A 27,586-nucleotide genomic window follows, 5' to 3' on the forward strand; every position below is an offset into this window, starting at 1 on the left:
CATCATCCTCTTTTGTGCTACCGACTCCTTAAAAGGCCTACTCAGCTTTAACTCTAGCGTGTCCCACCACAGCCGGGCTCTCTCCATGAGCCTGCGCCCGGGCTACCTAGATGGATTTCAAAGGGAACATCGCGCCGCTTCCCTGCCTTATTTGGGAAGCCCTTGCTGCGAGGCTTGGCACAACTGCAGTGGCCGAGCAAGCCTTCGTAAGCCTGGAGCTCTGGCAGAGACGTAACGAGAAGGAGCCTCGGCTTGCGAGGAGCTCCGAGCCCCAGCGAGAAACAGAATCGAGAGTGAAAAAGGAGGGCGGGCTGACGAGATACCTAGCGAAACTTGCAGAGTTAAAAACAACCTCGAGACGGCCCGGCGAGCAGCCCTCGGAAGGGCTTTGCGCGTCCTCGGCGTAAAAATCTTCAGGAAGGAGGAAAAGGAAGGCCGGGAGGGACACGGCGCAACCAGGCGGGCAAGCCGCCAGCGACCCGGGGGACACCCCCGGCCGGCGGCCCGGGGACCTCCGCACACAGACACACAGCCACGGACACAAACACATAGGCACGGACACACAGAGACACGCAGCCGGGCGGGGGGCGGAGCGGCGCCGGGACGCCCGTGCATCCAGCAGCGCGGCCACCGCCCGCCCCCCGCACCCCCGCGGCGGGCGGGAGGCCTATGGGGGCGCGGCGCCGCTGCCGGAGCGCCGGCAGCCCCTCCCCGCCGCTGCCTGCGGGAGTGGGAATAAAGACAGATAGCGGGGCAGGCACCGGCCGGGCGGGAGAGCGCAGAAAGTTTCCTGCGGAGCCCGCGGGCGGCGGCAGCGATGCCCGTGCTGCGCGGAGCGCTGGGCGGGCGCCGCCGGCCTTAGGGGGGAGCGAGAGCGGCGCGGGGCCCGGCAACGAGCCCCCGTCCCGTCCTGTCCTCTCCTCCGGGCGGCGAGGAGGAAACATCCCGGGCAGGGACGGGAAAGCGGCGCCGGCCGGAGCGCGGGGAGGGGTGCGGCACCGCGGGGATAGCCGCCGCCGCCGGCAGAGCCCGGGGGGAAAAATGAGCTTGTTGTCAGCCATCGACACCAGCGCCGCGTCCGTCTACCAGCCCGCCCAGCTGCTCAACTGGGTCTATCTCTCGCTGCAAGACACGCACCAGGCCAGCGCCTTCGACGCCTTCAGACCCGAGCCCTCCTCGTCCCAGCACCCCGACCTCGGCTACACCAAGAGCACCCCGGAGCTGGGCTCCTCGCTCAGCTCCAGCTATCTCAACAGCTTCTTCCAGCTCCAGCGGAGCGAGGTGAGTCCGCGCCGCCGCCCGGCGCGTAGCCCCCGGCCCGCTGCCCCCGGCTCCCCTTATCCCCAGGCTACAACCGCCATGATGCCTCGGCAGCCTCCTCGCCACAAGCCAGGACCAAGCCTGCCGGCGGGACGGGGAAGCCCCGCTCCTCGCCTCGCACGCCGGCGGGGCCGGCGAGGCTCGGCCGGCCGCGCGGGCTCCTTCCCCGAACCCCTTCCCGCCCCGAACTTTAATGCCCCGCCGCAGCGCGCTACCTCGCTGCCCCCCGCCGCCCGCCCCGGCCCCTCGGCGCTGGAGGCGCCCGTCCCGCTAACGGGCCGGCGGCTGAGCCGGGGCGAGGCGCCGCCGCAGGGGCGGCATTGGCGAAGCCGCCCGCCGCCGCCTCCTCCCGCCGCCCGCGAGCGGCGGTGGGCGCCCGTGTTGACAGTGTGGTAAATGGTTACACCGATTTCCCGTGCGCGGCCGGGACGGTGCCAGGGGTACGGGGGGGAGGGCGGTGTGACACGACGCAGAAAGTGTGCTACAACCGTAACTGCACTCCAGAGCCCACCTCCCCGCTTTTCTTTTTTAAGCGATACCAGAGAAGCTTGGTGTGAAGAGTATCTGTAGTTTAGGAGAGATCAGAGGCCAGCGTTATTAAAGAGGAAGAGATATAAACAGGAACGTGACAAAAACAAAGTGGAAAAAAAAAAAAGCTTTGCGCACATTTCATAACACAAGCTCAAGACTAAATGAAGCCCAAGGGAAGGAAGCTGAAAAACCGGGGTATGCAAAGACAATTCACTGTGGAACTCCCTGTCGCAGGAAGTTGTTGAGGTCAAGCACTTCTGCATTGGAGGGACTTTACATGCGTGGAGATACTGCAAGGTGGCACCTCACACACCACAGCCCCTCCAGAAAAGATCCAACAGTGTCATTACTCCCGGTTGCCCAGATCAAGCCACAGTCATTCCAGTCGCTCTATTTGAGGGTTAGACAGACCAGGCATCCGACCTTCTAGCAGTGCCCATGAATAACGTTTCAGAGTCCTTCCAGTTTCATTTCAGTTAAAGCATAAGTTTTAAAACTACTCTCAGTCAAAACAAACACTTCTGTCAAAGGTATGGAGCTGTTAATTAAAACCAAATCGAATTCCCTAATGGTTACGGTGTGATATCTGTTAACAGCACAACATACCCAGTTTAAAAACACCCAGACTTAACAAGCACATTGATACTGTGAAAAGACTAACAGGCAGGGTTATTTGAGCTTCCAGCTACCTACCTATTAATGACAAACTGTAGATTTTGCTCCTTTCTGCCTGGCTTACAAGCTTGATGCCCAGGTAGTGAAAAGACTCCAGGGGTTTGGCCTACATGGACTCTCTCCAGACTGGGACTCCATTCAGGTCTGTGTTTGTTCAAGTCAGGATACATTCTGCTCACAGCGGGTCCTTTTTCTTCTTGGGAGAAAAAGGAAGAAATAAGTAAATGGAGACTGCATCCAGGAAGCCTTTGAAACAGTCTCTGAGAAACAGTTTTCCTTTCCTTAAAGTTTCCCCTGATTTTATTTTCTGCTCCTGTTAAACTATTTGCGAGTAGAGGCTAACCCTTTTGTCACATACTCTCCCTTTCCACTTCTCTCATATTTCTTTCATTTTTTCCCCCAAAACAACCCTTTTCTCTTTTCTTCTGGAAAACCATTCTCCCAGTATGACCGAGCTTCCCCAGGCTCCTGCTTCAGCCTCAGCTTTGAGCTGTCAGCCCTGTTGCACCGTTCCCTTGGCCTCGCTGGTTTTGATCCCAGCAATCACCATAGCTGCATTTCTGTATGGATTCCTGTCATCCATGAGCTGTATGGATGCAACTTCATTTTGCTCTTTTTAACCTCATTACAGTTTCCTGAAGCACATGAATGACAATGTCTGAGAACACCAGCTCTGTAGAAAAACTAGAGCATTCACCATTCAGAAAATGAGACATTTAATACTATGCAGATACTTTAATAGTTTCTGAAGATCAAACATGCTAGTTCATTCCAGTTAATTTTCCAGCCTGTGACAATAATAGCATTGACTCTGTGGCCGATAGTGACACTTCTAGGGTTCCAATCTTTACCTGAAGTATGCGTTAGCACCTGGTAAGCTGAAAGGAGGGAAAGGGGCACAGCCATCTCATACGGCATGGGAATGAACCCGGCCTTCTGGATACACCCCAATGAAAGCAGGGAACCTTTCAATTCCCCAGACTAACGCTGCCTGCTTACACAGAAGCTTTCATTCAAGGGTTTAGAAGGTGTCAGAGATAATGTTGCTTAAAAAAAGTTCTGTCAATATGTTAGATGCTCCATTCTTTCCAGAAACTGCAAACTAGACTGTGTTTTTGGCAGGAGTCACCCAAGAGTTTCCTACAATGTCATGCTCTTAATTCTTGAGATTCTAACATCTGTTTGTTTGCAGATGCCATTGGGTATACACTACGTATTTTAACTGTGTAAAATTATTTTGGAGAGCATTGGTACTGTATGCTGCTTTTGCATCAAGTGGGCTTATGCTATCTTTGGAACAACACATAACTTTCCACAGTTAAACTGTTGACTGTTTTCTACACAGTGCTTGCTTTGGTTGGCATTTTTTTCCCCTCCCAGTTTTATCCTGGGTTGGCTTAGTCTGAAGCAGAGCTGTGACAATGATTGACACATAGCTGTACACAATATTTGGAAAGTGACCTAATGGGCCAAAATAGCAACAGATTGAGAAACGATAGGATCATAGGGTGCAAAATAGCCGCGCGCCCTGTATGTCGCCTTGCAATTGAAAATTTCTGGAGGAGAACGCTCAGAATAAGAGACAGCACTTGTGAAGAGTTGCTATTATACAGGGCTTGCAAGTCTGCATGGCAGTGCCTGTGTATGTGACTTGCATGCTGACCAAAGGAACGGGACAGAAAAAAAATAAAAGTGCCAGCACCCACAGAGTAGTCTTGCACTTCACCAAGATTTCTGTCCTCCAGACTTTTTCCACTACAATGGGCGCCTTCTAAATAAACATGATGAACACAGCTGTTTGGTGCATAAAAGCCCATTGTACCAAGAAAAAAAAAGCAATAATAAAGGTTTAAACAGTAAAGCGACAATGAGTGTTTTGTTCCATATGCAAGACTCATTTTGCAAAACAGACCTGCTTTAAATAAAACTTTACTGCAGCGTTTATTGTCCTAGATATGAAACGAAAGCATGTTAGAACATTAAGATGTATTAAATTGGCTATTGAACTGAGCTCCACCCTCATTAGAACACCATCCATCAGAGCCAAGTATTTGAGGTTTTGTTGTGGGGCTGGTAACGTGGGATTTAATGCATTTGAGACACAGCCAGGTAACTGTGGCTTTGTGTCATTGAGTGACATAACTGAGAAACCTAGAATAAGGATGTAAGGGAGTTGTATGGTATTTTTCTATACTCACAGTAGGCATCTTGCCAGATCACTGCTGACTTCAGTGAAGAAGCATAGGCAACTAGTAACTAGGAATTACCACGTTATAATCATCAAACTTGTTTCTTTGAAAGTAGAGTGCTAATTCCAGCACAAGCCAATGTTTACACATGAGAAGGAGCCTGTGTCCTAATGAATTCTTTGCCCATGTGCAATGCTCTGCATGTCTTTCCAAGAGGGGAATTCCTTCCAGAAACTTCTACGGCAGCCACTTTCTGGACTTAAAAGAGATCTTATTTAAGGACAGCTAACTGCATATACCCGATGAGAAAATAATTACTTTTAAAAAAATGGTTCATGTTTCTGACTTACACATCCAATCCTTATTGTCAAGAGATGAACTAACTGGGCATGAGAGAACATGAGCTAGTTGAGCTTCCTACAGTAAGATGTAGATCAGTCACTCGGAAAGGAAAATTTGTGGAATTAAAAAAAACCAAAAGGTTAGAGAACATACTGTGGGAAATAACATTCAACCCCCTGTGAAACAGATGCAGGTCTGCAGCACTGGGATAGATACTGCTTATCAGACAGCTTCCCAAAGAAGAAAAAATGGTATAACAATGGCATTTGTATGTGAACAACACCCCATGAAACACTGTAAGGAAGAAGAATGTTGGCATGTCTACAGAAAATACATTTTTATATCAGACAAACTTGCTTTCAGTCTGTCTCTTGTAGAATTAGAAGAATACAGATTAGTCTGATACCTGATGAAGAAAGATCTGTGATTCAGACTAGATGAAGTAACTTGGAGGATGATTGTAAGATTAAAAATAAAATGTTTCACTATTCTCCTAGTATCAGAAGAACATAGCGTTTGCCATACAAGATCAGGCCATTGCACCCACTAACTTCTCATATCTCTAAGAGCAGCCATGATTAAAAAGACTTAAAGGAGAGACCAACACACCTTGTAAGAGGCTGTTCACAATCAGTATGGTCTTATTATGTCCTCTTATTTAAGTGTAGTTATTAACAGAGTGATGCAGTGCAGAGGTTGCCTGCAGAAAGTATATGAAACTATCCTTTAATAATAGTGATTATTATTTAATTGATTTCCTCATCTTCATTATCCTCACTATTCTTCACCTAAGAACTCACATTTCAACACCCTTATACTGCAAATTTTACTGAAAAGGCAATAGCTCCCCAGTTCCTGTGATGGAGGAACTTGTGCTCTCTGCCTCAGAGCAATTGTACATTACAGGTATTTTGTGGCTACTGAAGGTGTAGAGTCAACTGCTTGCAAACTGTTTTTTAGAAGTCAAATGTCAATTCTTGCACTGGTCCTTGTAAGAGATTACAGGGAGCTGGCACTCTGTCAGTCAGGAGGCAACAGGCATTTGGGGATCTCAGCAGCATCAGCCTCCTCCATCCTCCCACACAGCCTGCTCTAGAGCCCTTTTGATATTGCCTCAGCACATCAAGGACAGCTTTCACAGCCTGCTCTCTATTCTGGACTCAGAGTCTCAGATCCTATTACAGGTAGTTGAGCTAACTACTAATCTAGTTTTAATTCCAGTTGCATGTGTGCTTTCAAATGCAAAAAATCAGTTTTTTAAGTCTAGAAACTTTCTTTTTTTGCTCCCTGTTCTTATTTCTGCAGCAGGGGCCACTTGCTCTGCTGCTTCTGTCTTTGGAAAACACGCTCTTTTGCCAGGGAAGGAAAAAACAAACCACACCAAACCATACATCTATGTATGATAGGAAGTAAGAGTCTGAAAATAATACCTTTTTTTGCAAGAAGTAGGAGATTCAAATTATCATACAAATGTCAATCTTCTATTTGTATCCCTAGGTATGCCTTTAGACTTCTCTACTCCTCAGGATTAAAAAATAAATAAATAAAACTTAAGACCACTGTGCTGCATATGGTAGATACCTTTCTTGTCCTTCACATTGAGGCTAAATTACATAATAGCAAGTTGATTGGAGAAGGGAATGCACAAGAGCCAAATTTGGTTCTCTTAAGCAAGTACTTTTACTTACCTGAATAAGAATAGGAGAAAGCTCCCAGAAATAAGAACTGAAGATGTGTTGAAGTTACTCCAACAGCTAGAGCCTCTTTTGTTGCTTCCTTACCTCCCCACACCTGAAGTAAATGCTGCTGCAGCTTTGCAGTGCACCAGCACTACCTCTAGCTTTAACTAGTTCAAACACGATTTACAGATGGGCTTTAGTTCAAAGCAGCAAAAGTATTGTCCACCATAGTCTTCTGTAGCTAATTAGTATCACATCAAAGGCTTGACCCATGTTTGGAAAGTTGGCAAGAGCCAAAATATTAATTGCTGAACTTAAATCAAGTCTTCCAGAAGAGAGATACGGACTTTCTGCTTTACTGTTGATTTCTTTTTGATAGGTTAAAAAAAAAAAAAGAGAAAAAAAGCTAGTAATAGAAGATAAACCAATTATAACTATTCTTCCTGATCAGTTGAAAATTACTGCCAACTCTTTTAGATCACTTGTGAATTTGTATTTATGCAAGCTCCTCATTGCTAGGAGCACTGGCATTCACTTTCCATCCCACAAATACATCAGTGTCTTGAAAAACTTTCCAGGCAATACATTGAAAAAGACAACCCACCCAACCCGTAATTGGAGGCAATAGCATGTATAATTCTTGTCACCATTCTATTCTATACACACAACTTTCAGTTACAGTCATTTTATGCATTTACAGTGTCTTCCATCCCAAGGCACCCAAACAAAGGGGTGATGTAACTGTGTGTTGGGTAATGATTTTTCATCCCTTCGTCTTTTACTCTGCAGACACAGACTCAGTTATTCAGAATAGAAGAGTAAGACCCTTCTCCACTGAACTACACAAATGATAATACAATCAAGTCTGACTTGAACCAATATATTAATTTACAAAATGTCTGGGATGAACGTACAGCCAAAAAGTCGACCAAACTGCTTTTATCCAAGAACCAATCCCCCTCTCCTTTTTTTCCCCCCTCCCAGCTCCCTTCTGTTGTGGTCTGCTTGGGGGATTTTGTGGAGTTGTATGACATAGATAGCAAACAACATTTATCAGTAGTCCTGTTTAAAAGCAAGCAATCAGAAGCAAAGATCACATTTTTCACAGTCACTAGGTGAGAAATAATATGGGGAAAACATCTAGTTCAGAGTTTAAGTGCGCCATAGAAGGACTGACACCTGATTTAAGCAATGTTTCAGTCCAAGTCCAGAGAATCTTCTCCATGCTATTTTAAGCAGCACAAAAAAAAGGGAGACAATGCAGTTGCAGAAAGGTGCAGGCACAGGTGTTACAAAGCTAAACCATACAATAATAATAATATGTATTTGCATAGAAACAAAAGCAAATGTGTTCTGTTATATAAACTAGATACATACAAATACTACATAAAATGTAAGACTGGGTATCACCTTAAAGTTTCTGAATGGTTTTGTGAAATGTAACAGTTAATATTTGTACCTCTCCTCAGTTTCTTTTTCCCAGGAACCCTGCCAGCAGCCTGATGCCCATTTTGCCACTCTCCTGAATTGCCCTCCTTCCTCTTTTAAAAGCCACAATGAAATGATTAAATGGGAAGAATACAAGTCTTTCTTCATGGCAGTTTACTTAGGTTCTGTCTGGGTTCCAGAGAAGTTATAATGGATCAAAGGAACCAATTAAGTTTTTCAAAGCTATTCAGATCTTACAGTAATGCTGACATAATTCAGATGGACAGCATTTCATAAGTGTCACAACTTAGGTCACTTCTTTTTTCCTGTGGGTCAGTTTTTAATTCTCAAATACGTTACAAACAATCTGTGATCTACTAAAAGTAGAACCTAAAATTATAGACAGATTCACTTGAGGAAAGCAGAATAAATGCAGGGTTATGAGGCCTGGGCTTTGTCCCGGTCCCTCACTGGCGGTCAGGCCAGCACAGCTGTTGGGAGTTTTGGTGATTTTAAAAGATTTAACATATCACAAGCCTGGCCCACTCCTCTCTCTTGTTTGTTTTGGTGTAAGTAGATATTAAACATGTCCAATACTTTGACTAGGAGGAATTTTAAGGAGCCTCTTCTAGTCCCTTTTCTTAGCTATTTCAACTGCTGCTGATAGGAGAGCAGCTATGTGGTCTTTCAGACCTGTATCTTTGGAAATACATTTTGTGTTTCTACAGATTTAGTTTGAAGATAAGCAAATGTCCTCATGGTCCAGTACTCTTGCTCTCATATCCGAAGTATAAATACATTCCTGCTGTATTAAACGACCACCCACACCTACTCCCTGCACATGGCAGGATTTGGTGTCGCTTTTGAATGAACTCAAGTGCGGCACCATAGAAGTATCACAGGAATCTGGAAATCTATTTTTACATCAGATCCAGCTAACTGTCAACCAAGCAAACATTTGAAAGGGATCATCTTGCTCCCCTAGGTTCCTCTTGCCAATCTAGAGATTCCAGGTTTCTAAATTTGGTAGCAATTGTAAGGGAGTTGGAGCCTACATTTCATCACACTAAGCCAGCCTGCTAAGCAACTATCTGGCTGTAGTCATTTGGGTTGTGGATACCTGTAGTTGAACGGAAAGCAAAGGAACAATTCTACAGACACTGCATCCTGAAAATGAGGGATTAGCACAGAGCTCTTAAGAGGATCTGAGCATCAGTGGTCCTTGAAATACAGAAGCATTCTTATAACCATCTTTCTCCATCATACCTTGTAACTGAAATTAATAGAGCAATGGATTCATTCCTCTAATGGACTCAACGTGGGGAAAAAAAATCCTTATGTCTCTTGGAAACCAGATTACTCCATTGTTATTTTATAATTTATCTGAGGCAGATTGCGAAGTTTTAAATTTAGTTGCTCAGATCACAGTTCAAGCTGTGGTGTATCACAACTGAGTAAGAGAGTGGCTTTAAACGTAGATAAAACAATCCAAAACCTGGAGTCACAAAATGAAATTCCAGCCTGTCATTTAGTACATGGAAATAATTTATTTTCCTCACTATATGCAATTTAATAAAAGTTTTTGTCTTCCCATGAGTGCAGGAACTGAGGCCCTAAGCGCATTGCGAGGGGCCCGTTCTGGGCAGATGATGTATTGTTTCTACCTCTGACAGTGACCTTAGCTTTGCCTCTTTTAAACTTTGGCAGCCATCGCAGAGGTTTCTGTGCCAAGAAGGCATTACTGAATGTAAATGATATAAACAACACTGTCTCAGACTTAAAGTTCTATTTAACCCGAAATGGACATTTTTTGGCAAAACCTTTCATCGTGCAAGAGCCACATAGGAGGTAAATGCTTTCCTAAGTGCGTCTTGAACAGGCACCTATCTATTTCCGGGTGTTATTTTTCTTATGTTCGGAGTGTCAAAAGACCCACCAAATGAGAGGAAACCTGACTCTTGTTTTTCAAACTGCAGGTCAGATTGAAACAAGATTTCCTGCAGGAAACAGAGAAGTTAACAGAAAGCGCAAGGGTCAAAACATGTCCATCCGTTTCTCCCCTCCTTTATGCTATACAACCTTCATCATAACCCCCTCCTCATCTGAGAACCCTGTTTTGACAAAATTGGCTTGTTTCTCAACAACACGAGGAGGCAGTGGGATGGAGGTATCTGGCAGAGGCCCTCCCTGCAGGCCCTCTCTTAGAAAGGTCAGGGAGGTTGGCGGTCTGCAGCCGGGGGGAGACTCAGCTGCAGGCAGCGGGGGACAGGCCGAGGAATGAAAGCTCCTGTGGGGATGTGTTAAAGTAATTTACAACGTGAATAGTCTCCCTTGTCCCTAATATAGTGCTCATGTGTTAGAGCTTCTCTTTAACATAAGTGGGCAGTTGTTTAGTGTTCAGCGGATGAAAAGGATCCCTGCAGAGCTCAAGGCAAGATTTAGAAAGTTCCTCCAAGACTGCACACCTCTGACCAGAGGAAACCTCTATCCTCTTCTTTACCTTCTTTTCATATCTACCATTAAAGGCTTTTTATGAGACCTTTATATGTTGTGCAAAACAAGCATCCCCCCCACTGACGTCCACAGTAAACCTTTCCCCGAGACTGAAATGAGGAGCATCACACTACTGGCAGATAGCTAAGACGTCTACCTGAGCTTCAGTATTCCTGATGACTGGCTGAGAAATTACTTAACCGTCAAGTGTTGTGTTACTTCTATACCACTGTATAGTAGCAGTGGTGGGAAGCAGCATTTTTTAAGATCTAAAGATCTATGAAACAGTTTGAAAGCTTAAGATCAAAACGTTAAAGGTCAGCAGATTTAAAACAAGGTGAGGTGGTGGCATGCATTGCTTTTCAACCCTGCCGTGAATTGAAGGTACACTAGTCATGCACAGAGGAGGACCCACTTGCTGTTCTGCAGAGTCTCACCAGTGATGAGCAATTATGGCCTAAGAAACCACAGCCACCCAAGCCATCAGGTCTGGAATAACTATATTCGATAGATCTACCCACTGGATTAAAGATTCATTGCTCTACTATTGAATTACTTCACAGATACTGACAAGTCATACCACATTCATAGCTGTCTCCTGCAGATGCTGGTTCTGCAAGAGAAAAGTCCTCGTGCCATCAACCTGAAAATATTTGAAAGTAGGGTTTAGTATTAGCAATTCAATGTCAGCATGTATTTATCTAAAACCCCCTACAGAAGAGGGATGAATTAAGGTATACAAACTAGCCAGGAATCTATTAATTAAGGTTTACTTGGCTAATCTACATTTATTTGCATTTTCAGATGAGGGACTTGTGCAATTCACATTTAACTAAAGTCAACCTAAAGACCATGTTTTTTGACAGCTAACAAACATTGACTTCAGAAGGAAACAGAAGTCCAAGTCTTTTTTTTCTTCCTCCAGACAAACATTTTCTTCACTGAGTGATGAGCTTTGCTTGCAGTTGTCCAGGGATAAAATGGTACTGGGTAAACTCTCAAACTATTCTCTGTAAAAGTATCTATAATTTATCAGCGAAGCTAAAGCAGACATAGGCCATACAGGAGCAGTTTTTGAGGCTTTCCTGTTCAGCCCTGGTAATTAAACTTCTCCATTTCTTCTGGCTCAAATTAATACAAGTTCATTTATGACAGTATTTTCATTTAATCCCTCTGTTTTCAGAAGGCTTTGGGTTTGGCCAGAAATATTAATTCTGCATTAGATATTTTCTTTGGGGACAAAATCTGGGAACTATTTTTACTAGTTATGAAGAGCTGAAGCACAGAAGGGTTACAGATTTGAAAAGTTCTTCGCACATGGCTATCTTCAGATGCAACTACTGTGCTGTCACACATGTCCCCATAGATAAATCCCATGTCTGAAGTAAGCCTTGGGGCACTAGCAGAGAAGACAGATATAGGCCCTCAGGTTAAGTTTTGTATATTAACACGTACAAGCCTCAATTACTGTTTGGATAGCTTCAGATTTCCCCTTCCTCTGACATGAAAATAGCAACTGAGGGATAGCAGTGACTTGTCTATCCTACTGTTTTACTTAGGACACAGCATGGGATCAGTTCTTATCTTCAAGAAAATCCAAGCTGATAAACAACCTCAGCACCTTTTGACATTTCAGTGCAGGACTAATAATTAGCATGGCTAGTCTGGTTACCATCATACCCACTTCAGAGACTGAAGAATGTTTATAATTTATAGTATATGAAAACCTTACTTTTTCCACACTGATAATAGGCAACACAACCCCTTTTTCTAACAAACTTCAAACAGCCATGGCGCCTGCTGACTTAAACTCAACTCTGGAAGTTAAGTCTGCTTTATTTTTGTTTGCTTTATTAGGTTGGCAACATACTAAAGCAAAAATAAGCTATCAAAAATTCTTTGCTCATTGCTTTTCAATTACAGACTATTTCATGTAGTGGAAGAATCAATGACTGGACTATATTATAAGAATATTGAAATGCCACATGACCTCACTTCAGTATGTGTAATTAAAACAAACATGGAGATAACCACTAGGAGAGATCAATTTCTTAACCATTTATTTTCTCTGTTTTAACTAGTGATATATTGTGTGCAGGTACCAGTGTAGTTGTCAGGAAAGGACTTGTTCAAAGGTGCAGGTAAAGCTGTTTTAAAAATATAATTCTAAACAAAAATCAAACCAAACAACCCCAAGAGCTCCAAACAAATGTACTGACCAAGCACAGCCCATCAACCACTTCAACCAACACAGTTCATGCTAATGGCAGGTAACTGGTCGATTTGTACCCCTTGATCACTGCCTGAAGGGCTCAGCAGTTATAGACAGAGTTTAAGGAAGAAACTGAATTTTCCAGATATGCCTCTATGTTTCCAGCTTTGCTTAACTCCTTCCCATTAGTCCTAAATCCAAAGTGCCATTTCCACATTCCGCTCTCACTCATTGATAATAGCGCTTCTGGGAAATAGGTAATCTCATCACCTCTGGACAGAAGTCAGTGTGGTCACAGTTGAGATGGTATCATGCAATCCGTGCTTTCTACTCCCACTTAAAAAGAAAATAGCGGCACAGCTAAAGCAATAGCCACACCAACAGGGAATTCGGAAAGTACAACTTACCACCTTTTTGCTCCAATGTTTTATCGTGTAGTTCTAACAATACTATTGCCTATTTTCAACATGATACCATCACTAAAAAAGAAGCTGAAGAAATAAATTGTTTCAGTATTTCCTTGCCCAGCTCTTGGCACATCAATCCCAAAAGCTGTCTCCGAAAGGCAGGGACCAGCCAAGGGAATCAAGAGCGTATGCCAGATCATTCACGTAACTAGGAATTTCTTAGAGGTGATTTAGATGCTGGAACTTTTGAGTCACTCACGTATGTTACCCAACTGGAAATTAGACTAACACAGCTATAGAAGACAATAGCTACCTCTTTCACACTGTAACCTTACAGATTACACGTCCTTTAACTGGAAACACTTAGCAAACAAAGGACAAAGGAAACCTTACTTCCCAACACCACCAACAGATTGTGGTTTAAAGATCTACTGAGCAGAGAGGTTACCTTAGGAAAGTACACCATCAAATTTTCAGTTTAGTTCACATTCACCTAAGTCAACAAGTTCCATAGGAAGAAAACAAAAACAAACTGACATTATCAGCTCAAACTTCCCACCAAAGTAGTTTCAGTTTTACCACCAGCTCTCCCATTCTCCCAGTACAGCAAGATAAGGAAATCCTGAATTCACTGCAGCTGGCCTGATGAGCCTAGTAATTAGGACATGCAGTGTGGTCTTTCAGCTCCTTGAGAGCACTAACCCTTTCACTGCCAAAATATTTTCTAGCCTGACATAGTTTGAAATGAGAATCCTCTCTATTTTCCTTTCTGTTGTCATCTGTATGAGACCATCAGCATTCTCCCTGTCACTCTGCTCATCCCCTGGACTTCCCTTCTGAGTGTGAAACTAATTCAAAGGTTTCCTTCAAAACCCTTTTTAAAACTCCCATTTGCAGCAGTGCAGTTACTAAGGGCTGAATTGCTAATTTGATCAGTTAAGTGCTCCAGACAAAAAACCCCACCCCTGTTCTATGTATCTCAGCAATATTCATTCACCCCTTATGTTCTGCAAAGACAAAGTGGACTAAATCACCATTTGATTCCATCATATTCATTACAAGTTCCTGAGCTTTCGCTATTTGATTCCAGAGACCTGGATGAACTTTCCCATCATCACCCTTATTATATAACTTGGCTTTTTGGAAATGGCTTTTTTCCTCATCTCCTTCTGAGGAACTGGAGATTTCCACAGCTAGCGACAGGATGTAGCACAGTTTGCACTGGTGCTCTTTATAGCATCTTTCAAGTGCCAGATTGATGTGTTTTTCATATTGACTCAGAATTAAGACTGTTTTCCAGGTCAGATTGGCAGGAACTGTTGAAGCAGTTTGCCTGACTCTATACCAAGAGGGACAGGCTGCATCTTGGTATAATCTAGGAATTTTCCTTTATGAATCTGATGTTCTTTGAAGTACTAGTGATGTCAGTAATGTCATCTTCTCCTCTACATGTCATCTTCTGGGATGTTATATGTGTGTCTTTTCCATTTTTAACACTGGGCCTCAAGATGATTATAGGGCAGCATTTCATGGTGGTGTATGTAGACTGGATGTTTTGGCATGTCTAGCTTTGGCATGTATCACACAAACACTCTGTCAGATGAACCAGGTGGTCACTTTCAGAACCATGGATCATGCTTCAGCCACAGAGCTATTGGTGGCTGCTAGGGTTATGATTTAGTGTTAGTACAGCCTATAGTCTGATGGGATCCTGGCCTTTGACGAGGCTTCTGCCTGTCATGGTTCAAACAAAAGTTTGAGGAAGGTTTGCTGACAGAGTGGCAAAACCATGGTCATTGCAACACTTACGTTTCTGTATTGACCTGAAAAAGGGTTGGTGAAGAAGTGAATTGTGCAATATCCAGTCACAGTGCCAAATTGCTCCCTTATAACGGGGGTAATAGCTCAGTGTAAAGCATATGGAGGAAATAAAATAGTCACCACTGTGAGCTGTATGTCCAATTCAAAGCCCACCAAAGGCAGCAGATATGTATGTTTTGTTTGGTCACTGGGCTGGCCCTAGTAGCAGAATAGCAGCTTCCTGATGGGCAGGAGTTATATATTATACAACCCCAGGGGATGTTCCAGATTTTGACAGTGGTAAAGAATCTGGGAATTCACACATTCTGTATGTTCATACACCCACCCTTCTATAAAAAATAGATAATAGGGAATTTGCAAAGTTACCAATGGGTGTAATGCATGTGAAGTACTTTAAAAATTTCTTGGCAAGAGGGGCTCTTAAAAAAGAAAAAATTTGCATTATTCCAAGAGTATGTAAGAGAAAGTGGCTCCTAGGGAAACAAAAACTTCTTGAAGACCCTTAATTAATACTATTTTGGCATTCATAACACTTCCCTTTCCTTTTAACAATTTGATGCCAAGAATTTCTCATTCCCACAGTGTCCAATAAATCCTAGAAAATAAATTCCAGTGACCACTGGAGGTATCTTTTGTTGCTTGATGACTAAAACAGCTAAAACCTTTTTGTTAGGATTTGAAATATCTTTTCTTTTTAAAATCTATGGGTTTAACCCCTAAAAAAAACAGTGGCCAATTCTCCTCTCAGCAGCCATAACATCTTGCACCAGCACACAACTATGAGAAGTCCTCCATGAGATCTGACTCTACTCTGGGGCCCTCTGAATTGATCCTGCTGCCCTGCACCAGATTCAGCTTTGTAAGAGTGGTCAGTGGAGCTCAGTGCATTGTGTTTGATTATAGCAAGGGTGGGTGAAGCAGATTATCTGTACGGTGGCCACATAAGATGAGTTTTTATTTATGGAATACACTGCCTGCAGTGGGGTAGGATTCAGTGGTAGTTGGGACTCATCCAGGTAATTGTGCCTAGAGCTTCAGTGGTAGTTGGGACTCATCCAGGTAATTGTGCCTAGAGCGTCTATATGATTCTTTTGGTATGTGACTGTTACCCAGAAAACACTCATTGTGCAGACTTCCTAAACGTTTCAGATCTGAAATAAATGTCAATCCATTTCAGATTTATCTCACAGACTCTCTAAATAAATTTTAATGCATGTCTTCAATATGTATGTAACATATATGATATATGTAATCACACGACTTACACAGAGACTCCACTGAAATTTTTGGGTTTAATAGTACTGAAAAACAAGGTCTCCACAGAGGCCAAGACTGGACCTCTTGTTACCTCGCTTTCCTGTAAGCCAGCAGTAATTTTCTGATGCCAGGAAAATGACATGACCTTTGCATTATTGTGAGGTCTGTCAGACCATATATGGAAACGCCCTGTGAAATGTGTCCCATCATTTCAAGGTGGAGGAACCTGTCAATAATTGGTACTGTTTCTTTAGTGATTCATTACCACATTTGGGTTGGGTTTTTTTTTTTTTTTTTTTGAGTTATTATTTACTTTTAAGACTCCTCCTACTGCACAGTTTCTTTTGAGCCTTAACATACTAAAGTGAGTTAATCCTCGCTACCTCCAGTAGGGAGATTAGCTATTTAGGTGATTATGGGTTTCCTGGTGTTCTAAATCTACTGAATAGCAAATTAGGAGCTCCTGATCTTGATTTGCAGATTGAGTGAAGATCCTATTGAGGTGAAGTACAAACACTAGGTATTTAATGTTTATCAGGAAATGTTTAAATCACAGCAGGTTTCCCCTTAGAAAATCCAAGGCAGAATGTTTCTTGTTACTGTTTGAACATGGGGCTCTATGCTGACTGTCTCATTAACCAGATGGGAAATTAAAAATTACTTTACATTTTACTGGGAGTTTCTTTCCCTGACTTCAGTATTGTGTAAGTAGTTTTGGACACAAACACAATCCCTTCTGTGAGTTGTTCTTTCAGCATTTTGCCTACTTACTGTAACTGTACCATGCATGTAGTATGATTAAACACAAAAAACAATTGTTGGTTAGTGGAAAAGTTGAACTGAGTGAACCGTGGCAAGCTCAGTAGTTTCCTCAGCAGTGGGATGACCAGCTCCACTGCATTGCCTTCATGAAACCTCTTTATTAGTGGCTGTGTATTTCTCTCATCAAATATCCAGCCATGTTCTTAATTAAAAAAACAAAATAAAAAAGCCCCACATTCTTTTCTCCTGTCTTTACCCTACTCAGATCAGCCTCAGAACAACCCTTAATTCAGTACTATATTTCATGGGACATTATTCTTTTCTTTGGCAGGCTCTGAGCAGCAGTCTGTACAAGAGTGCATCACCTTATGGCTCTCTCAATAACATTGTGGATGGGCTAAGCTCCCTCACAGAGCATTTCTCTGACCTATCCCTTTCTTCAGAAGCCAGAAAACCCAGCAAGAGGCCACCTCCTAACTACCTGTGCCACCTCTGCTTTAACAAGGGACACTACATCAAAGACTGCCCACAGGTAAGGAATATATAACATTATGGAAAAATCTTCATCAGAATTTTCACCATTCCTTGATTTAATAACACAGAATTTGACTGAAACAGATCTTTAGTGTAGCACTGAAGAAATACCTTGACCAAGTGCCAAGATAGCCATGTGTTCTTTTAATCTATTCTTTATCAGAATGCTGATGGAAAAAATATGCTATTTCATTTGCCTAATAAGAATTACAAAAGATATTCATCTGGGCACATAAGCAGATTTTGGAAATGTTAAAAATGTCTACTATACAGCCACAGAGGTTACATAAAATACGTTTTCAAGCAGCACACTATAGTCAGTTTGGCAATGAAACTTAATAAAAATATAACAAATTATATATGCGAAAGGAGAAGAAATCATTACGCTGGATGAGGACTTTGAATCAGCATTGCAGTAAAACAAGCTCCAAGCATATCTGGTGCAAAATGTCTTCCGTCTCATAGAAGAGTTTTGCTGTACTTGGCCAGTGTAGTGCACTTGGACTCCCAGAAGTTTTTTGTAGCAGCAAAACCTGGCAATATTTATTTCCTTAGAAAAGAGATATAAACCAGTGTACACTAAAAACCACTCACCAATCTGCAGTTTTCTTTTCTGAGGCTCTAAGCCACAGTGCACGAGGTTTCTCCATCCTCTCAAGTTTCACCTGGATACAGGCGTGTTGCTGGCTTAAACTTTCACAACTCCAACAGTATTCTATTGTAGAGTCTCAAGGAAATTAAAGTGCTGCCAATACCCTAGAAATACAAATGTGGACATTACTGGCATCCGCTTCACTGTGTCTTTAACCTCCTACCCTCTTAATGTGTGATTTTCAGCAGAATTAATCTACATAGAATTAACTACAGTTAATTCACAGTTGAGTATGTCAGACATTATATACAAGCCAAAACAGAGGCAGAAAAGCATCTGCCAGCTGAGCAGGGTCAGCATGAAATCAAGCCTAATGTCAAAAGAGCTTTAGCCGAGTGTATTCCTCCTGCTGTTATGCATAAACTAAACTGTTTTCTTCATGAACTTTAGCTGCATATCTTTTATTAAATCTAACAAAAACTGTGGGATTGAAGTATGTGTGCAGTCTTGGGTGGTGCACTTAAAGTATTTTTACATAATACTATTCCAATATACTTTGAGTAAGACAGTTTTCCTTAGGAAAAAAAAATATTAATTTTTCCTTGCTAGGTGATCAAAAATACTCCTGCATGGTATATTGTATGTTTCTGTGTTTAGTGTACTTAGTTTAGCATGTTATAGCAAAATACAGGGATAGGACCACGCAATAGCATACCTTAATTAACAAGGGGATTAGAACTATGACTACTAAATATGTGGCAGAGAGAAACAGAGTGAACTGTGGGAGATGGCTGTGCCATGCTGCCTAAGAAACCACATGGATACAACGGGTACCTTGACAATTGGTATGTGCAAGCTGCAGCTCATACAGACAGTCCCAAGTGAATGTGTCACAGTGGGAACAGAAATGCATTGTTTATTTCATAGGTATTTTGCAAGTTTAAGGCATTGGAGATTAAAGAACAGTTGATGAAAATTGATGACATACCCTCAGAAATTCAGGAGATGCAAAAAAAAGTAACGTTCCAGCAGAAAGGTTAATTTACTTAAATTACACATCCTATATAATTTTTTTAAGATTTCACTACTAATTTCTTTGTGAACCAGGAAAAAGACTTCCTACAGAATATATATTCTGTGGCTGGCTTATAAACTAGTAAGAAATGAGTGAAGGAACACAGGACTGGGAGCCATCTGCCTGCTCACTGCACGCAGTCTTCTACAGTTACAGGCCGCCATATCATACAGCCTCTTTCATGAACTCATCAAGTTCTGAAACTGGGAAATATTTCAGTGTTTTGCCCTCACTACTGCTGCTGTGGGAAACTGCTCCAGAACCTCAGTCTCCTAATCAGAAATCTTCCAGTTTCAAGGAGAAGTGTAACTCATAGCCACTTGATAGTCATTTGTTCTCCTGCCAACATTGTCCTCCACTGAAATAGCTCTTCTCCCTCCCTGGTGCTTATCTCAGGATGTATTAATAGACTGCAATCATATTCTCTCTCTGCATTCGCTCTGTAGGATGAACCAAGCTAGGTTTTCTCCATCTCCTCACAAAAAAATAGACTCTCTGTTACCCAAGTGTTCTTACGGCTGTCCTCTGTGCTTTTCCATCTCCTTTCATGTGCATGGCTATATGTATATGTATGGCATCCCAGAACAGATTTTTTGAGTTATCAGTGCCTTTTGCTGTGTCTGCACCTGTCTGTTTCTATAGATCCAAGTTTATATCACTTAAGGAACAGGTAATAGGAAATTAGTTCTGCTTTACTGGAGATATCTAACACAAGAAAGTGTTTTGTGGTCTAGTCAGCTAGCACTTTCTTGAAAAAAATAGATTTAACCATTCACAGAAACTTAAGCATGTCCCTTATTTTATCTAAATTTGAGGACTGATCTACAGCGGGTGGCCCTGTATGCAGGAGTTGTGCTCAGAACATTGACAATATTGGGCCTAAGAAGGGAGCACCAAGGGCAGGGTCAGGCCTTTGTTAGCAGGGCCCCGCTGGCTCTCACGGCTTTTGACGGTATTTGATATCTTACGTTGAACATTATACACACTACTTAGTAGCTTGGGTTTTGATGCTTAGCTTTTCTAGTGCTGTCAAAAATGAAAGTTCTTTTGCAAATCCTGCCAAAAAAGGGCTGTAGCTATGCATTTTTAAAGTACTTAAAGTTAGATAGATAAAAGAGGTAAACTAATGTGATTTGGACAAAATGTGTATCAGTAAATCATATATTATTTTTCATTTTCTTTTTCTGTAACTGCCTAATAAGAAACAGATTCTGAAATGGGGTGTTTATGGAGTTTTTCCTGTATAACAAAGAAATTGTGTAACAGCTTCAAGGCTTTATATCCTCCCTTAATTCTGCTTGTAATAAACACTGTAAAACTTGTGTGCTTTTTCTGCTGTTATGAAAGTTGCTGGCATACCATACTGATGAAAATACACGTATTGGTGCAGATTTATATCTTAAGTGATGATGATACTGTAAGGAGATTAAATAATGGTAAACAAAATGGCCAGCTTTAGCACTTGAGTAGCTCAGGTATGTGCAGAGTGTCCAATAACATGTCCAAAATTATCTGTTTGGAAATTGAATAGCAAACATATTATTTTAGCATGTAGTTTGTATGATCTGTAGTAATAGAAAGTGTGTTTTCTGTTTTAGAAACTACCAGAAATGAGAGCCATGTTATGACTGCAATTAATCATTTCCAGTTTGCTACATTTGCAGAAACTGTTTGTTGCAATTATTATGTCTATAAAAAACACAGCACTTTTTATTTTTAGTGCCATCTTTATAGCATACCTGCTTTTTCTCTGAACTAATTTTTTTGCATTTCAGTGGCTTAGATAACATCTTACTCCTCTGATTCTTTTACATAGAGAACTCTCATTAAGTTGAATGAATTGAAAAAAGTCTGGTGAATAAAGGATAAAAGCAGTGCTCTTAAACTTAACATAGTGGTGCTCTTAAATTATCATTGACAATATACAAGATATTACTCTTTAAATAGCAAGGAAGGTGAGGTATGAGAGTACTTTTCTATTGCATTTACTAGTGGTTAGTTGCATGATATATAAATATATATGTATATAGATTTGTCAAAACTTTCTGTACTCCAAAGTACTGTGCCAGTGTACATATTGCATAGGCATGATAACCATGGATATTCTTTCCCTTGCCAGGACAAATAATGATGAACTCTGGGCCAGTAAGAGTTAACATATATGATTCTTTATGACATTTATTTATCTAGCAGATGTAGAAACTCAAAGACCACCTTAAGAAAAATAAATACACCCCTTATCAATGTAGTCTAGATTTTTAAATCCTACAAAATATAAACAATGGGATCATTTGTACTGTGCATGGCCTGTACAAAAGGAATCTTGCTCCTTTATGGTATAGGGATACTATTGACATTACCACCCTTACATGATGTCATCACCCTAAAACTCAGACCTATCCTATAGGTTTAATATGCAGAAAGTACAGGATAATGGGGTATGGTGTTAGTCACAGCATCTGTGGACTCTTGTGAATAAAACATTCACTTCAAGTTCTTAGACATTGCTGAGTGATTGAGACCTTGCCATAGTTCAAAATCTTCGAGAAGGAAACATGTGGGACAGATCCTCAACCTCATTTATTGTGTACCATTCCTCTTGTTAATTTGGGCAGTAGTGGATTAACAGCAAAGCAGCAACAAAGTGTGTACTTTTAGAAGTCCAAGCTCAGAGCTCCAGCAAAGTATCTCTGTATCTAAACTGCTCTACCTTGTGTTTCTGCCAAACACTACTTCCATCTACTGCTGCTTCTGTCCTAACTTCATTCGAGCGCTGTCAAATCCTCCTGTGGAAATCCGTGCAGCCCTAGTCATTCAAAAAAAATACATGGCTCCAACCATGTTTTTCAGAATGCTGAACAAGGAGACTGCTCTGATCCCTGTGCCAGTGCCAAAATCTTTGAAAAAAGTTTTTCTGACAATTCCTGTAAATTTCTGCAGAGTCAAGGAACTCACACATTATGGAGACTTTGGAGGGGAGTGGGGAAGGGGATGGGGATGGGGGAAGGAGTAACATCACCATTCTTCAGTCAAAGCCCTGGTGTACTGTAGCTATTTAGTCTGGTCCTGGGCGATACAGAACTGTTACATACTGAATTTCCCCATTTTATGCTATAGTCCTAGTGGAAAACACATGCATTTGCTCATAGAAGTACAGCCATGCTAACACAGATGTATACGTGATGGGAAGCAATATCAGACTCATTTTGCACTGTATTTTTAAATCTGTGAATGAAACGTATGGCATGATCCACATTAATGAGGCCATCAGTGGGAGTCTTTCCCTTGCCAACAGTGATCTTTGAAGCAGATCCTGGAAAACTAAAGTACCTTGAGAACGCATATTCAGGTCAATGGGAGCAGTAGGCAATTACTGTGGCTGCTTAAGTTTGCATAGATTTGCTTTTGTGGTTTCATACAGGATGTGGAAGAAATCAGTGTCAAGCTGAGTTTAGTCCTTTCTTCTTAGGCCATGGCTTGGTGCGCCAGATCATGCTGCCCTGAAGCTGTCCCTCCCTGTGGTCAGATACAGTGGATCTTTGGCAGGAGAGTTGGCTCAGCAGGCAGCTATTTGGCTTCAAGATTGCAGTGATTCTCATGCCTGAAGCATTAATCTGATTTGTCTTGTGCTTTATGGTTGTGCAAGGATCTCAAGTGCCTGCAAAATACAGGGAGTCCACAGCTGTGCTCCCTCCAGGTACCAAAGGCTGACTAAGATGGTAATGATGAACAAACTGCTATCTTTACACAGACAGATTTTTACCTTTCTGGGTTTTGGCTTAGAGATCTTAATTTTAAAAACCCAAACAAACCCCAAAAAGGCAAATCAAACCTCTTGAAATTTATTTTTCTTTTAAAGTGGAAGATGATGCTTCAGAGAGCTCTAGAATGAAAGGAGATCATAGACTTTGAAAAAACCTTAAAATCCACTCTGAAAACAATAATTTTTAGACAGCTGCTCCATTTTACAGTAGTCTTTTGGATATTGGGCAATGGCTTTTAAATAAACATGCCTTTTCTCCACTGAATGGAGTGAAATTTCAGTATTCTTCTCAGTTATAGGTTGAGGGGACAAGCTTTCCAGTCTCTCAGGAATCTGAAAGCCTTTATGACTCAATTTTGTGGGTTCCACCATAGTTTTTGATTGAAGTATACTTGCTGGCATTTGTTACATGGTGCTGTACAGGAAAAAGCTACTATATGTTTTCGAATTGCATGTGGCACTCCAGAAAACAAATCTATATATAACTAGCCCCTCCATTCTCTATCTTTGAAATACATTTTGATACATTAACCTGTTCTGTTTACTTAAATATATGTCTATAAAAATTGTAATTCTTATGTATTCATTCTGTAAACAACTACACACCTTATTAAACTTCCACCTTACAACATACTGGAACAATTTGAACCTCTCAAAATTCATGTTTACATGCAACATACTACTGTAATTTATTCATATTTTTCCACTTGGAATGTGCATAAAATTATTTTAGATGATTTGGACTTGGCTACAATTTTTTTTAATTACTTTTTACCACATGCAGCCACTTTGACAACTCCATGATATCAAATATACTACAAAATTTATTGCAGGGTTGTGGTTTTTTCTTAACTCATATTCTCAAACTTAGCCCTGCCAAGTTTTTTCAGAGTTTCTGAGTTTAGCTGGATATATCTGCTCAGATAATTGCCACTTTTATTAGGAAGACTTGCAGAAACTTTTGTAACAAAGGTATGGTGAGCTGCAATTTGTCACATCTATTTAACCTCTGGAAACGTAAGCTGTTTAAGAGTCTGAAATATCTGAAAATAGTCATTGCCCTCTGTTTTGGAAATTCTGAATAAGCTGTGCATGTCATGGCTTTAAACCATTTATTGAAGAGGCAAGTAACTCAGCTGTGTGTGAGTAGAAGGGATCCAAACAGCCTTACTTTGACAGAATGTTCCCAAAGTACTAGTTTTTAAAACTGTGGCTATAACATGTGGCATTTATGTCCAGTTGTTTGATAAACTGAGTGCTTGGAAAGATAGTACTGAACCCTATCAAGCCAGGATAAGAGCAGTTAGATAGTGAAAAGAAACCCCAGAAATATCTAGTGACCTGTGTCGGTGCCCCTTTCCTGTCTAGGACACTACTCACTATTGCATTCCCAAAAGTCTGGAAAACCAGCCAGAACCAAACTCCTCCTTCAGCACCGTTACTAAGCCATTGTTACTGTGGTTCTGTCTTTATTACTGATACCAGTTTAAACTTTCTTTTTTTTTTTTTTTTTTGCTGTGGGAAGTGCAATGTAAAGAGATATGAAGAAGGCAAATCCTGTAAGAGGGCATGTTTCTTGGCTCTTTGGGGCGGCCTCAGGGTGCAATGCGCGAGGGTCACCAATGGACTGTGTGACAGGTTTTGGAGTAGCACCTGCTACAGAATTTGAGGCTTCACTGAGGTTTTCCAATTTCTTTTTTTTTTTTAACCTTTAAATCTATGTAAATTTATGTATTTCATTCTCTAAATAAATTCAAGTTCACCCACTGACAGCAAGCATGATATCAGGAAAAGAACACTGTTTAAATGACAACCCTTATGGATACCTGGCATTTCAACTGAAAAAGGTTTCGGTATTGGCAAAGCCTCAGCTGGGTCCAGGTTGAACACAATAATTCAGGGAAGACTGGAGAGGAGGTGAATTAATTTAGGATCTCTGAAACATGACTTCTGTTGAAAGACTGAAGAACTAGTGTTGTTTGTTCCCACAAAAAGACATACTAATGTAAGTTGCAAATATGTAGAAAACCTTGCATGAAGGGTCCAGTTTGTTTTCCAGATCCACAGCTAATGAGTCCAGATTACGGTACTTCAACTAGGCTGCTCCTTCTAACAGTGAGGCATTGAAATAGAATGCCTGGGAAGGCTCTTGTTTATTGGAAGAATTTCAGAACAGTCTAGATAAACATACATCATGGTTTTCACAAGTGATCCTGTCCAGGGACAAGCAAGAGAACATCCCAAAGCATCTCCCAGCCTTTTATTTCTACTGTTGTATATCTGCGTACTAATAATACAACTCATTATCTTAAATGTGGACAATTTATATTCTCAAGCCACGCACAACAGATCAGATCCAAATAAACTCCTTTGAAGCAGACTCAACACTACAGTGGTCTAAAACTGAACTCTGTTTACCAACAATTTGGTATTTGCTTAGTTTGCAGTAAAACTCCTGATAAAACATAATTAAGTCCTTAGCTTGGAAATTAATACTGCAAACATTCCTTGAGTTTCCAATCCTCCACAAGATAAGGTGGAGAGAGAACTACCAGGTCAAAACCACACTAGTTTATCAATTCCTCATTTGCGCTGATAAGAAAGGAGTAATAGAGGATTAAGTCAACTAAGTTTTATCAGTTCGTAAGAATGTTTTGGTTTAGTGTGAAATACAGGTTGTGGAATTTTCATCCATACTTTGAAACATTCAAGATCTGACTGACAAAGCCCTAGGAAACCTGATCTGAATTCAGTGTTGGTCCTGCTTTGTGCAGGAGGTTGGACTTGGTGATCTCTTCAGGTGCCTTCCCAACATTACTGATGCCGTCATTCTAGCCTATGATGATGAAATGAATTTTTATGCTTTGCAACAAGAGATCACTGATTGTTCTTCAAGATCTATCTCCAGCTCTAATGGTACCACAGTCTTTCCTCGCTGTGCTTTTAAATTAAATACTCTTGCAAAATACAGTACTGCTAAAAGTTGAAGCAAAAAGGCATTTATTACAACAAATATAGAAAACAAGAGTCCCTAACCTTTGTAGGGGAGGGCTGGAGCACCTCCTCTACGAAGAGAGGCTGAGGGAACTGGGCTTGTTCAGCCTGGGGAAGAGAAGGCTGCGGGGGCACCTCATTGCAGCCTTCCAGTACCTGAAGGGATAAGCAGGAGGGGAATCAACTTTTTAAAAGGGTAGACAATGGCAAGACAAGAGGGAATGGATTAAAGCTAAAAGAAGGAAGGTTTAAATTAGATATTAGGGGGAAGCTTTTTACAGAGAGAGTGGTAAGGTGCTGGAACGGGCTGCCCAGAGAAGTGATGGATGCCCCATCCTTGGAAATGTTCAAGGCCAGGTTGGATGGGGCCCTGGACAGCCTTGTGTAGATCCAGGCCTGGAGGTTGGTGGCCCTGCCTGTGGCAGGGGGGTTGGAACTGTATGTTCCTTGGGGTCCCTTCCAACCCATGCCATTCTATGATTCTATACCTTGGAAATAACACCTGTCAAAATGTCTGCACACACCTTAGAAAAGAGGAATAGTCAGATTTGCCAATAAGTTCACGTAAACTTAGTTCCTGAACATTTTGTATTTTACACTAGAATTTATCTGTGGGAAATGTCTCCATAAATACCAGTCTTCTATCAGTGATGTAAGGAGACATTTCCCAGGTTTGTGGAAGGTTGGGGTTATCCTTATAAATTTCCTTCATGAGGATGTTTGCACAGTAATTAGAGAAAACAAAGAATAAGCCTTTCATTTCAGAGCATGGTCAGTGCCAAATTATTGGCTAAGGCAATAAAGCCCATAGCCAGGCACTTAAACTGAGACATTTGGGAATTTTATCAGTAACAGCACACATCTTGGAAATTACATAATCTTGATTACTAGTTCATCTTCAGATTTGTGTCTGATTTTCCACAAGACACTTGCTACTCTTTTTCTAATTCATTTTCTGACTGTGCAGAAATATGCATAGGAGTACAGCAGGACCTTTTGAGATCTTCAGTGTTACTGAGCTCTGTAAACAACTTCTTTTTCATGGTGCAAAGAAAAAAGTATGTTTCAACCACACTCAGACGTGGTCTCAAGCTGTAATTTTGGACATGAATTCAGCTTAATTCTGAACATTTCCCAGGTTCAAGAGTTTCATATACAAAATACTGGTTTCAAGCCCATTCCTAATTTTAGCCCACATTACAGGTGTGCAACTATAGATAAAACTGCACATCAGCACAGACAAGTCAATACTTCCACCTGAGCCTGTGTACCCACGCCACCTGGCATCCACCAACACCCAGTCCTTACAAACACTCCCCCATGGGTCTGCGTCTTACGTGGGGGAGGAAGAGAGACCCTCAGGAGACTTCAGGAGAGCAGAGACAACCTCTGAGATGGTTTTCTATAACAATCATGTTACTTGTACTCCCACACGCCCGATTACACCACTCAGGAGATTAGAAGAGCAAAAAGTAGGGGAGAGAAAGGATCCTTTCAAAGAAACAGCAAACA

General features: G+C 41.6%; 1 protein-coding gene across 1 annotated transcript in view; it reads left to right on the forward strand.

The window, feature by feature from the left end:
* Positions 1-747: 747 nt before the first annotated feature.
* ZCCHC24 (zinc finger CCHC-type containing 24) overlaps positions 748-27,586 on the forward strand; it is a 104,753-nt gene continuing 77,914 nt past the window's right edge. The window contains exons 1-2 of the mRNA XM_084264971.1: positions 748-1,281; positions 17,448-17,648. Of these exons, the coding sequence (XP_084121097.1) occupies positions 1,042-1,281; positions 17,448-17,648 (441 nt within the window). The 5' untranslated portion in view covers positions 748-1,041. The remainder of the gene's footprint in view (positions 1,282-17,447; positions 17,649-27,586) is intronic.

The sequence above is a fragment of the Gallinula chloropus genome, assembly GCF_964237585.1.
Source record: "Gallinula chloropus genome assembly, chromosome: 5".
Lineage (NCBI taxonomy): Eukaryota > Metazoa > Chordata > Aves > Gruiformes > Rallidae > Gallinula > Gallinula chloropus.